The sequence below is a fragment of the Monodelphis domestica genome, chromosome 5 (genome assembly GCF_027887165.1).
Source record: "Monodelphis domestica isolate mMonDom1 chromosome 5, mMonDom1.pri, whole genome shotgun sequence".
Lineage (NCBI taxonomy): Eukaryota > Metazoa > Chordata > Mammalia > Didelphimorphia > Didelphidae > Monodelphis > Monodelphis domestica.
The window spans coordinates 269,535,553-269,547,933 of NC_077231.1; the positions used below are offsets into that span (position 1 = coordinate 269,535,553).

Consider the following 12,381-nt stretch of genomic DNA (forward strand, 5'->3'; position numbering starts at 1 on the left):
GGTTAAAAAAAAATCATTGACTACCTTTGAGAAAGCAATTTAATTGGAGGGGTAAGGTCAGATTCCAGAGTCCTTTTCAGCTTGAAGGGAAGGAAGTAAGCATTTAAGTACTCACCTATTATGTGCCAAACCCTGTCAAGTACTCTGTGAGATATCTCCATTTTATAACCGAGGAAACTGAGGCATACGGAGATTAAGGGCACACAGCTAGGAAATACCTTAAGGCTGTATTTGAATTTATGACTCCTCCAAACTGCTTCATAGAGCTACCTGGAGGCAGTAAGCAAGGTAGTAGGAAAGGGAGGCATCTTGGTACCGTGGGAAGAGCACTGATTCTGGAGCCAGAAGACTTGGTTTCAAATATGGTCTCTGAGGAGTACTACCTTTGTGAGCTTAGGCAATTTATTTGCTTGGGTTGGACTCCAGAAGATGACCAAGGTTCCTTTCAGGTTTAGATTGGCTGGGAGGCTGTGCTAAGGAAAGGGGATCAGAGTGAAGAGCTTCAAAGTAGAGTGGTTTTGAATGGAGCAAGATCTATGTTATGATATTACCTTTGGGTGACCAAAGTAAAGTCAATATGGAGGTCATAGGATTAAAGATAGAGCAAGTAGGAGGCTGGAATATTTTCACAGTCATATCAGGAAGTATAGAAGTCACCAAGAAAGGGTGAGAGAAAGACTATTAGTTAGCTAATGATTCTTCCTGTCCTCTAGTGCATTGGGAGAAAGTGAATTGTCCTCTCTAGAGTGGCAGGACCATGTAGGGATTCATGTCAGCAGAAAAAATTCTGTCTCTATAAAATAACTGAGTTCCGCCATTCCCCACTGGTGAGAGCCAGGTAATTCACTACACCTTTTTGGTACTCAGTTCCTCGTCTCTACATTCAGGAAGTTAGAATAGATAGCAGCTAAGTTCCCCTCCCTGCTCTAGATCACAAATCCTTTGATCCTTCCAAATCTCTGTGTGAACCCAAGAATTGTATTCCAGGCACTTTAGACATTGTTTCTTTTTCTTTTCTTCTTTTCCATGTAAGGTAACAAAATGGCTTTATAACTTATACTATTTGATTGCCACATTTAGTGCATTCTTGTTGGCTTATTTCTTAAAAAATATTTCAATGTATTCTTTTAAGAAATGTTTCTTACTTGATTATCTTAGTTTAGTATATAGACTGTTACTTCAAAGCAAAGACAGAAGAAATGCAATTTCCTTTCTTGACAGAGGTGATTATCAGTTTTTTCTTCTCCACCCAGGTGCTTGTGGTGGTTACCTAAGAAGTGGGGAAGCTCCAGGGTTCTTTTACTCTCCCAGGTGGCCTGAAAATTATAACAATGGGGCCGATTGTAGTTGGGTCATCCATGCCCCAGATTCCACTGTTGAGCTCAACATTCTTTCCCTGGACATCGAATCTCAACAGTCATGTACCTATGATAGGCTTGTGATCAGAGATGGTAAGAAAATAAAGATACTTGACATTTGATGAAATATTATGATTGGTTGATTGCTTTTCTATCAGAAACTAAATGGTCAAAGCTGAACAGTCTATTTACTGTTAAACAATAATGATGGTGATGAAAACAGTTTACATTTATATAACATTTTGTGATTACATAATGTTTTACATTAGCATTTAATTTAATCTTCGTAACAACTTTATGAAGTAGGTAGACACAAGTATTATACTAGTTCCATTTTATACATGGTAAAACTGAGATTCAGAGAAGTTAAATAACTTGCCTAAGTTGAGCTAGGGATCTTAGCTTCACATTCAAGATCCAATGATGTTCAAGATTCAACCACATTCTTGGGCTTCTCACTTATACAAAAGTGTCAATTTGAAAGGCAATTTCAAAAGTAGTACAACCACTAAGAGAAAAATTGATCCAGTTACTCAAAATGAAATATATTAATAGATTCTTTCTTTCTTTCCTTCCTGAGACAAACTAGAAGATGAGCCAGTAAGTTCATAAATTTTAAGACTATAGTAGAGACTTTCAGAAAGAGAACACCTTACCCTACCCTGTTATGTTGAGCTCTCTCTCTCTCTCTCTCTCTCTCTCTCTCTCTCTCTCTCTCTCTCTCTCTCTCTCTCTCTCTCTCTCTCTCTCTGTCTGTCTCTCTCTCTCACTAACCTGAACCCTCTGTTTCTCTCTCTCTCTCTCTCTCTGTCCCTCTGACTAAGGTAGTTCTTGGTGGTGCAGAGTCTCTATGCAAGAATGGCAGACTCAAGCACCCCTTTGCCAGCCCACTTCCTCTCTGCTGTCCTGTCCCTGATGGGGCTTGTCTTCCTAGAGATGGCCCCACATTGCTTTTCCTATCATTAGACAGCTGTTCAGACAGCTTAGCCTGCAGCTGTTCATAGTTCATACATCTGCCTGGCCAAAATGCCAGAACAACAACAAAAAACACTTAAAAAAGGAAGTCCAGGCTGAAGAAATGATCCCAAATAACTGATATCATGTTTTGTCTCTTGGTCTCAGACTTTGCTAGCCCTGGGATCTGAGGTTAAGAAGCGACCTTTCTTTTGGGCTTAAGTTTCTGGCCTTAAGCAGTAAAAGCCATGCAGAACAGATGCTTCAATGAACACACATCATCATTGCGTCGCTTTTTTACTTCTCAGTCTCTGCCTTTGAGTTTCAGAGCCAGAAAGAACTGGATGCCAGTTTTTTTTTTCTTTTAAAAAGACAGCAGGAACTGTCAGAGAAGTCTTTCTCAAAACAAATAAATAAAGGGACAGGCGGGACTGTACCATGTAGAGCCAAAATGAAGTAACCCCAAGGGTTTTTCCTTGCTTTTGAGAATCACTTTGTCTCCTGGGAATCAGAAAGCTGCTGGGAAAATGCATGAGGCAGTTTGGCTGAGTTTCTAATGTTGACTGAATGATGTCTTAAGGAATTGTATTTTAATGCCGATTCTTCCTTTCTCTGGTCATAGGAGACAGTAATGCTGATCAGCAGCTGACTGTCCTTTGTGGGCGAGAAGTTCCCGGACCCATCAGATCTTCTGGGGAGTACTTGTTCATTCGTTTCACATCTGACTTCAGTGTAACTGGTGCAGGTTTTAACGCTTCTTTTCATAAGAGTAAGATTTTTTAAAATATATATTTTATTTAATATCTTCCACCTCGCTGAGGAGAGCTAAAAATAGAAGGAAACCATGGCAGGGTACCAAATCTTCAACGTAGAAAATGGGCCACAGTTAAAACCCACAGTAGAGTGGACAAGGAAAAGAGAAAATCCAGTTTTCGGTTCCATGGGTTTTGCAACCACTCTGTGGTCCATCTTTATAAACTATGGCTGAAAAAACTTATAGCATCATAGATTTAAATTTGGAAGGGACCTTAGAGCCCATCTGGTTTAACATTCTCATTTTACAGATGAGGAAACAGAGGCCCAGAATTTGTCCCTTGGTCACCATATTTTTGGTGGTGATACATTTTTCCCTTTTTAGTTGGGCTAGTCCCCAGAGAAAAGTCATAGTCTATACACATATCCTTTACTGCCTCGTATAAGAGCTTCTGAAGTTCACACATGACTGATATAAAGCCTTTGAGAAGCCTTTTCTTGCCAAAATAAACTTTAAACAGAATCCTACCACAACCAAGCACTGAACTTGTCTCCTTTAAAGTACAAATTTGACAGTATGGAGTGGTTAGAACTTTAGAAAAGTTACATTTGCACATGGATGATGTTAAATCTTTCTAAATACACAGTCTGATTGCATCATAAACCAAAAAAAATAGATTAAAAAGTGGTCCATGAAATAGAACATGCCTTCCATTTTAAGACATTTTAGATGATAAAATTGTTAAGCAGATACTCAAAGCTAGACTTTACATTATTCATTTAAATGTAGAAAGGTTTAGAAGAGGACACTTTTACCATTATATTTGTTTCCACTATAAGTTAGTCAGGGAAGGAAAGAGATCCCTTTCATGCCCCAAATGGGCTTTAAATAGTTACACTTTTGTGGGCCTTGAGAATTTCTCAAAAAAATAAAAATGGATAAAATGGATAAAATGGATAAAAAGTATTTTAAACCTTTAAGAGTGCCTCTTGTCTTCTATTTCTCTTCATTAAGGTTGTGGTGGCTATTTACATACAGGCAGAGGGGTCATTACATCTCCTAATTACCCTGAAACCTACCCTCCTAATCTCAACTGTTCTTGGCATGTCCTGGTTCCAAGTGGTCTTACCATTGCTGTCCACTTTGAACAACCATTTGAGATTCCCAATGGAGAGCCTTCATGCAATCATGGTGACTATTTGGTGGTAAGCCATTCAGCATTCCTGCTCTTAAAATGATAATATTTTGAAAAATTATAATAATAGCTAACATTTATATATTTACATTTGTTTATTTTTTATGCTTTACAAAACACTTTACATGTATTATCTTATGTGCTTCTACTTATTGCCTTTCCCATTTACCTCATTTGAAAGCTTCATGTAAAAAAAATCAATATTCTTGAAACAAATGGGTAAGGTATCCCTTTTCAGGACATAAAATGATGGGAGGGCTGTACATTTTCTTGCAGAATGGCTAGTAAGGGAACTGCATTTATATCTTATTATTTTTAATGCAATTGCAGATGAAAAATGGCCCTGACAATTCGTCTCCCGCTTTGGGACCCAGGGAAGGAAATGGCCGTTTCTGTGGCAACACTCCCTTCTCCACTCTCTACACCACGGACAATCAGATGTTTGTTCACTTTGTTTCTGATAACAGTGATGGAGGCCAAGGGTTCAAGATCAAGTATGAGGCACAGAGTTTAGGTGAGTATTTATGCTAAAAAAGAGTAGACCACATTCTCGTGATAATTTCCTTAGAATATCCTAGGACCTAACATATCCCTTGCGGTATTTGAGGTGCTCAGAAGAGTGATTGAAGATCTAGAGAGTTCTTTCCTTCAAGGAACTTATGATCCATTAGAAGATGAAACATATATACACTCAAAATAGCTAGAAAATATATAGAAAGTCATTACATAAATACAAGATACATAGAAAGGCAGGGAAGGGAAAAAATGGAATATAAAGGCAGGGGATGAACAAAAGGACCTGGTTGGAGCTCCCTTCCAATTTTAAAAAATTGTATATTTTGTGCTTGCAGGAATAGAAATTCTTTGCCTTGGGAATTACAGTTGGCTTGCTTTTGAACCATTCTGCAAACATCATAAACTCTAAAATGATAGCTCTTACTGATAATAAGCTAGAAGTTATATATTGCTTTAAGGCTTGCTAAGTACTTTACAAATATCCTCTCAAAATGAATGTTCTTTTCTCTGTTGTCAATTATATTTAATTATAGGATAAATGATAAACATCGTTCAATTACATTTGATTATAATTGCATTTAATTCTACTCTAATGATTTAATTTTAATTGCATTGATTATATAATTTCTAGTGGAGTAAAGAAATAAGTACACCTTTGGGATTGACACTGGTGGAAACCTGAACTAAGTTTACCATTTTGTCAACAAGGATAGTAACTCTTTGTGTCCCCAAGGAGAATAAACCAACTAGGAATCCAGAATGACCCGGTGTCTTCATTTCTAGTGTCCTGAACACATAGTGACAATAAGCACTGGTGTCAAAATAAAGCCATTTTTAAGCATTTTTTAAATGTATACTTTCCCTGTATGTTCTCCAGAAGTTCAATTGGATGTGAATGATGTCCCCTCGTAGGCATGGGAGCATAAAGAACCTCATACACTTTTCTCTGTTTCCCTGCCTAAGAGCATCTTTCATTATCCTCTGCAGAGCAACTCTTAGGCTCTCTGCCTATTTAGGGGCCAGAGGCTGAGGGCTCATTGCTGTCACTCCATTGTGAACATAGTTTCCTCCCTTGGGAGGGACATAAAAAATAGGATCCCCATCTATTCACACATCCTGGCATTTTCCTTCCCCTTCTTAGATCATCTTTGAACTAAGCCTGCCTTCTTTGGCAGCTCACAACTGGGAATTCATCCAGGTTGCCAGACTTAGCCCAGAAAGATAAATGTGCAAGTATATCCACCAATCAATAAGAATTTATTAAGCCCCTTATTGTTTTTGTTGTTCAGTCATTTCCATCATATCTGACTCTTTGTGACTCCTTTGGGATTTTCTTGGCAGAGGTACTAGAGTGGTTTGTCATTTTCTTCTCCAGATTATTTTACAGATGAAGAAACTGGAGAAAAGAGAGTGAAGTGACTTGCCCAAGGCCAAATAGCCAGGCAGTTTCTGAGGCCAGATTTGAACTCAGAAAATTAGTCTTCCTGATGCCAGGCATAGAACTCTATCCATTTAACTGTGTGCCAGACTTTGAGCTGTATGGAGGCAAGTCATCTCCACAGCCCATTTCTCCTAGAATGATGGTCAGTAGGTTCAGAGGCATTCACCATCAATGTTAAAAGCAAGTATTTAGAAATTATATAATATTTGAGTATCTCTAATATCGTACTGTTTCCCTCCAGCTAGGTCCTGAGGAGTAAATGAATCCTCCAAAGGGGTCTCATTTGCATTATTTGAAGTTGTGATTAAATTTAAACTATGATCATGGGGTCCAGGCCAATGGGAATATCCAATGAGAATTCAAATATTCTGCCACTTCATAGACTTTATTTGCATTCCCTGCCTTCTACACTGTAAATGCTTAGTATTGGTTGATATTTTGAAATTTTATTTACTCTCCTAAGAAATAGGGTATCATAATGGGTAGAGACCTTGCCTTGGAGTCAGGTAGATCTGAATTTAAGTTCTGCCTTAGACCCAGACTGGTTGTGTTAACCATAAACTCCCTCTTAGTGCCTCAGGCAACATTCAGAACATTAGTTATGATTTTCCAGTCTGCGATGGTGAAGGAAGTTGACACACACAGAGTTTTCTATGCTAAGGAAATCACAGGTTCTCCATTTTCCCTCCCTGACCCCATTACCCTCCACGGCTTTTAATACTTCCATTAACTTAAGATTTATATAGAAATTATGGGGTTTTTTTTTCCATTTTTAGACCTATTGATTAGTCCCAGACAACACAATCTCATTCTAGGTCCTCTATTTTGCCCACCTAGAAAATCTACTCCAACTTCAGACTCTTCCCATCATACTCTGCTAATTCCCATGACGTTGGTCACATTCGTTGAGCTATCTTCAGCCTCTCTTTTAAAATTCTACTCTAAGCATGAGAAAACTTGCCTCAAGTGGACTTCTTTGCTCTATTCTTCCAGCCTTTCCAATGTATCCCTGTTTTTTTTTTCAACTTTAATTAAAAGGAAAGCTTTGGGGGCAGGTAGATAGCATGATGGATGGAGTACCAGGTCTAGAGTCATAAAGACCCAGAGTTACTTAACCGTATTACCTAGCTAGCACTTACTGCTCTTCTGACTTAGAATTGATAAAGGTAAGGGTTTTTTTAAAAGCAACATTGAAAAAACAAGTTTTTTTAAATGGTCTTTGCTTTTAATCGCAATATCCTTTTATAGAAAATGTCATAGATATTGTGTACATTTCAATGTATATAATCAACTTCAATACTACATATATAAAATCATATATGTAATTTATACAGTATATATAGTAATTATACTGGAATTATATATATATGTCATATTATATAGTAATACATAGAAATAAAACTTTATACATATATATATGTGTGAATATAGTCAGTGAGCCAATGCACATTTATTAAATATTTACTGTGTGCAAGCCACTGTGCTAAACACTGCTGATATAAATATAAAAATAAGAAGATAGTTCCTGCCCTCACAGAGCTTAAAATCTAAGGGAGAGAAACTGTTCACAAAAAGAAGCCAAAAAGGTTGGTGAAGAAATCTGGGAAGTCCTAAGGCCGTGTCGCCAGGTGAGAAAAATGTTCATTTATGTACTTTCAAAAACTCACAGAAACCCAATACGCCAATTCTCATGGGAATGAAGAAATAGGTCTTTAAATTCATAGGCACCTAAAGAATGGTGAACAAATCAACAATCATCAGGCAATTAGTAAAAAGCACTAACATGCTGTATACTTAACATACCTTTATTCCAAAGCCACTGAGACATATTAATGTTTGGGAAAGGAGTCTGATTTATTTTGCCAGTTTTTTCTAGTGCCAAGAATAACAGAACAAGAATAGAATTTCCAGTAACAGAACACAGTTTGTCCAATATCAGGGTGACACTCCAAAAGTTCCATCATTGGCGACTCAGGATTTATCCAGTATCACCACCCTGAGGGGTGAAAAAAAAAACAGTTCTGATGTAAAATGAAAGGAAAATATGATGGGAAATGAGGATAAATCCATTTTTAAAAACCATCTGTGACATCTGACAGTTTCTCTTTTATCAAATGGCCTGTAACATTGTTGACTGTATTTCCTGACAGCCTGTGGTGGCAACATCTACCTCCATGATTCCAACACTGACGGCTACGTGACTTCACCCAATTACCCTGACAACTATCCAGCGCATGCTGATTGTATTTGGACCATATCTGTTCCAAGTGGAAGGCTCGTAAAGCTTCAGTTTGAAGATCACTTTAATATTGAAATATCCACCAAGTATGTCAATGACTTTCACTTCCCAGCCTGCCTTAGAGAATTGCCCTCCCTCTGTCATGTCCCAGAACAATCTATGATGTCCATGTTGGGTAGCGTATTCTGCATAAGAACTGCAGGGAGATAGAGCATCTGTTCCCCTAAATTCTTCAGGTCTGTGTGGGTCCAGTTTCCAGCAGAACAGGGCAGTGCTAGAGTGTAGGGAGCACCCCCTTCATTCTTCAGTAAAGCTACAGAGTGTGCCCCAACTCAGTCAGCCAACATGTAAACAGCCTTTTACCTCTTCAGTTTCCCACAATCTCTATAACAGAAAGGATGAAACTCTTGATGAACAGATGGGAACATTGAGACCTAAAAAGCTGGGATGGTTTGCCAACAATGGCATATTCTGTACTAGTAGTCACACAGTATGGTATCCAGATTTATGGTGTAAAACGAATTCAAAAAGGGCACCAAACCATAGATCTGGCTAATAGTTCTACTCAGGATTTTAATATCTACTAAGTATCAGGATTCCTCTGTTACATCCCCTTCTCTTTTCTCTCTAGAGCTGAAGTGACTTATCATCCCTGTGCAAATGATTCTCAGTTCTACATATCCAAATAATTATTAAGTAACTATTATGTGCAACTATTATAGTAGGGCATTGTTATACTGTACCCCACTATCTCCTTCACTCCAGTATCTGATCAAAGGTGGTCTTTCTGCTTGTAGAGGTCAGTTCTTCTACATGTACCTTTTATCCCTCCAGTCTTCTCTAGTAGATTGTCCCCATTTTCATCCCTTTTCTGTAACCTTAAGTCTCTTCCTATTTATTGGTTCCTTCCTGATGCCTCCAAACACTCATGCCTCCCAAAACCTTATAAATCCTTCCTAAATCTTACCATCCCTGCTAGCTATCATCCTATCCCTTCCTCTTCTTAGTTAAGCTTTTTGGAAGCATTGTCTATATTTGGTGCTATCTGTATTATTTCTGCTTCTCATTCACTTCAAAAGCCTCAGCAAACTGCCTTCCAATTTCATTGTTCAACAGAACTTTCTCCAAAGTTTCCAGTGGTTTCTAATTTGCCCCAATTAATAGTTTTCCTAATCTTTCACCTCTCTGTGGTGTTTAACAGGACTGAACACCTGCTCCTAGATACTCTCTCATCTTTGATATTGCTGTCTCTTAATTCACTGCCTACCTATGTGACTATTCCTTTTCAGTCCTCTTTGTCTACTCTTCATCCATATCTTGTTCAACAATTCTGGTTGTTTCCCCGAGCTTTGTTCTAGCCCTTTTCTCTTCTCTCTATTTATTTACTCACATATCTCATCAGCTCCCACAAGTTCAGTGACCACCTCTATGCAGGCAATTTTAAGACCTTCCTCTTTAGCTCTGGTATTTCTCTTGAACTCCCATTTCATTTCACCAATTACCTATTAGACATTTCAAATTGGATGTCCAGAAGCCATCTCAAACGTAACTGTGTTCGAAACAAAAATCACTCTTTCCTTCCAAACCTACCTTCTTTGACTGTCACTCTGCTGTCAAGAGAACCATCATTCATCCTGTCACCTAGATTTGCAGCGGTCGTATTGACACTGATTCCTCCCTCCAGCTCACCCCACATAGCTAATCAGATGCCAGATCTTACAATGCCTTTTCCACACCATGTCACCCTCTCTGCACTCACAAAACACCCTAATTCAGAGCTTCAGTACACTTTGCCTGGACTATTGCAGTAGCTTTCAGTTGGATTCTCAGCTTGAAGTCCTTCCCTACCACAGTCCATTCTCCACACAGCCAGCAAAATTATTGTCCAAAAATATAGATTTGATGATGTCAGCACCACCATGCCTTCCATCAAATCTTCCATCAAATCTCTATTGCCTTTGAGGTCAATTATAAATTGGGGGTGGGGGGGTAAAGCTCTTCATATCATGTCTAGTCCTTCCTATCTTTCTACAGTTCTGAAAACATTGCAGCCCTTTTCATACTTCATGCTTCTGCCATACTGACTTTCTTGCTTTTTTTCACATATGACACACCACCTCTAATCTCTATGCCCCCTACGTGCTTTCTATGTCTAGAATATAAAAACCAAACTTTCTCCAGATGCCATCTTCAGAGTGCTTTCTAATATTTTCTCCCTCTCACAAACTCTCAAGTAAGGAATATTATAATTGTATAAACACATATTATAATAGCATAGCATGCTAAGAGAATAAGAAAGATCCAGATAAAATACTCCATGAAGAGAGAGGGAGACAGACAGACAGAGAGAGAGAAAGAGGGAGAGAGAGAGAGAGAGAGAGAGAGAGAGAGAGAGAGAGAGAGAGAGAGAGAGAGAGAGAGAGGAGACAGAGACAGACAGAGAGACAAAGAGACAGAGACAGAAAGATACAGAGACAGAGAGAGGGAAGATGGGAGGGGAGGAGAGAGAGGGGGGAGGGAGGGAGAGATAGAGAGAGAGAGAGAGAGAGAGAGAGAGAGAGAGAGAGAGAGAGAGAGAGAGAGATATTCCTGAGGAAGGAAGGAACATGGAACCCTATAAGAATTAAGGATCTCCACTTAAGAAAATAAGAAAGAAATAGTCATAAAAGATTGTTTGGGTCAATGTAAGTGGCAAGGCGAAGCCAGGAAATGGCTAGCAGTCCAGCTGGGTTGGAATGTAGAATATTGTGAAAGTGAGTTATGTGAAATAAGACTGGAAAAGGCAACTTGGGATTAGACTTTTAAAGGCCTTAAATTCTAGACTAGGGCTTTGTATTATATAATAAGGAGCCACTGAAAATTTGTGAACAGGAGAACAACATGATCAAGGCTGTGCCATTAAGATTATTTGAGCACTTGTAGGGAAGATAGACCATAGAGAGTAGAGATCAGAGGCAGACAGGCCAATTAGCAGATTTTATTCAATAATATAAGAGAAATGTATATACAGTATAAGGTATGTCCAATAGTATAAGGGTCTGTGCTGGGGTAGCAAAAGGCAACTGATGAAAGAGGTGTTGAAGGGGTAGAATAAAGTATAAAAAATTATTATTCAAGCAGGGTGTTTCCCTGTATTTCATAGAATGTTAAGAAAATTGTGTAAACATTCCCTATTTCTATATCAATATGTGTTTTACAAATTTTTGTTTTAAGGGTATTTTGCTCATATTATTTTCCATTCAGAGATTTTTGGCAAACACTGAATCTTTCCTATGACATGTAGGAAAAGGGGAAGAGAACACACATTTATTAAGCACCTGCTACTATATGCCAGACACAGCACTAAAGTGTTTTACAAATATGGTCTCATTTGATCCTTTAGTAGTCCAAAGAGAGTGGTATATCCATCAGGGTCACACAGCAACCACATCTACCTCCATGTTTTCCATGAATGTATGCTAAGTATCTGCTTCCTTTTCTTCTCTCTCTCTCTCTTTTGGTAAAATTCTAAGCAGCTAATTTGGGGACATTCTATTACACTCTCATGATTTTTTGAACAGATACAAAGTAAAAAAAGAAGGTAAATGGACAATTTTCCATTCCTTGTAAGGATGAGATGATCTTAAGACTGAGTTTTTGCTCCACTTTAGATTCCCATATGGTCAAGAAGGTTACTGTTACATAGGACCCAAAATGATTTATAAACTAATCTGCCTTTGTCATTATATCTTATTCCATACGAGTACTGTTTTTGAATCCATCTGGCTCTGGAGATTTTTTCTTAGGAATTTCCTTAATGGTTTGTTCAATTTCTTTTTCTGAGATAGAATTTTTTTAAGTATTCTATTTCTTCTTTTGTTAATCCAGGCAGTTTATATTTCTGTAAATAGTCACCTATTTCACCTAGATTGTCATATTTACTGC

General features: G+C 38.2%; 1 protein-coding gene across 1 annotated transcript in view; it reads left to right on the forward strand.

Annotated features, from left to right (window-relative positions):
* CUBN (cubilin) overlaps positions 1-12,381 on the forward strand; it is a 299,720-nt gene that overhangs the window by 199,574 nt on the left and 87,765 nt on the right. The window contains exons 40-44 of the mRNA XM_001377343.4: positions 1,254-1,451; positions 2,935-3,081; positions 4,081-4,271; positions 4,592-4,775; positions 8,369-8,543. Coding sequence (XP_001377380.2) covers positions 1,254-1,451; positions 2,935-3,081; positions 4,081-4,271; positions 4,592-4,775; positions 8,369-8,543 — 895 coding nt within the window. The remainder of the gene's footprint in view (positions 1-1,253; positions 1,452-2,934; positions 3,082-4,080; positions 4,272-4,591; positions 4,776-8,368; positions 8,544-12,381) is intronic.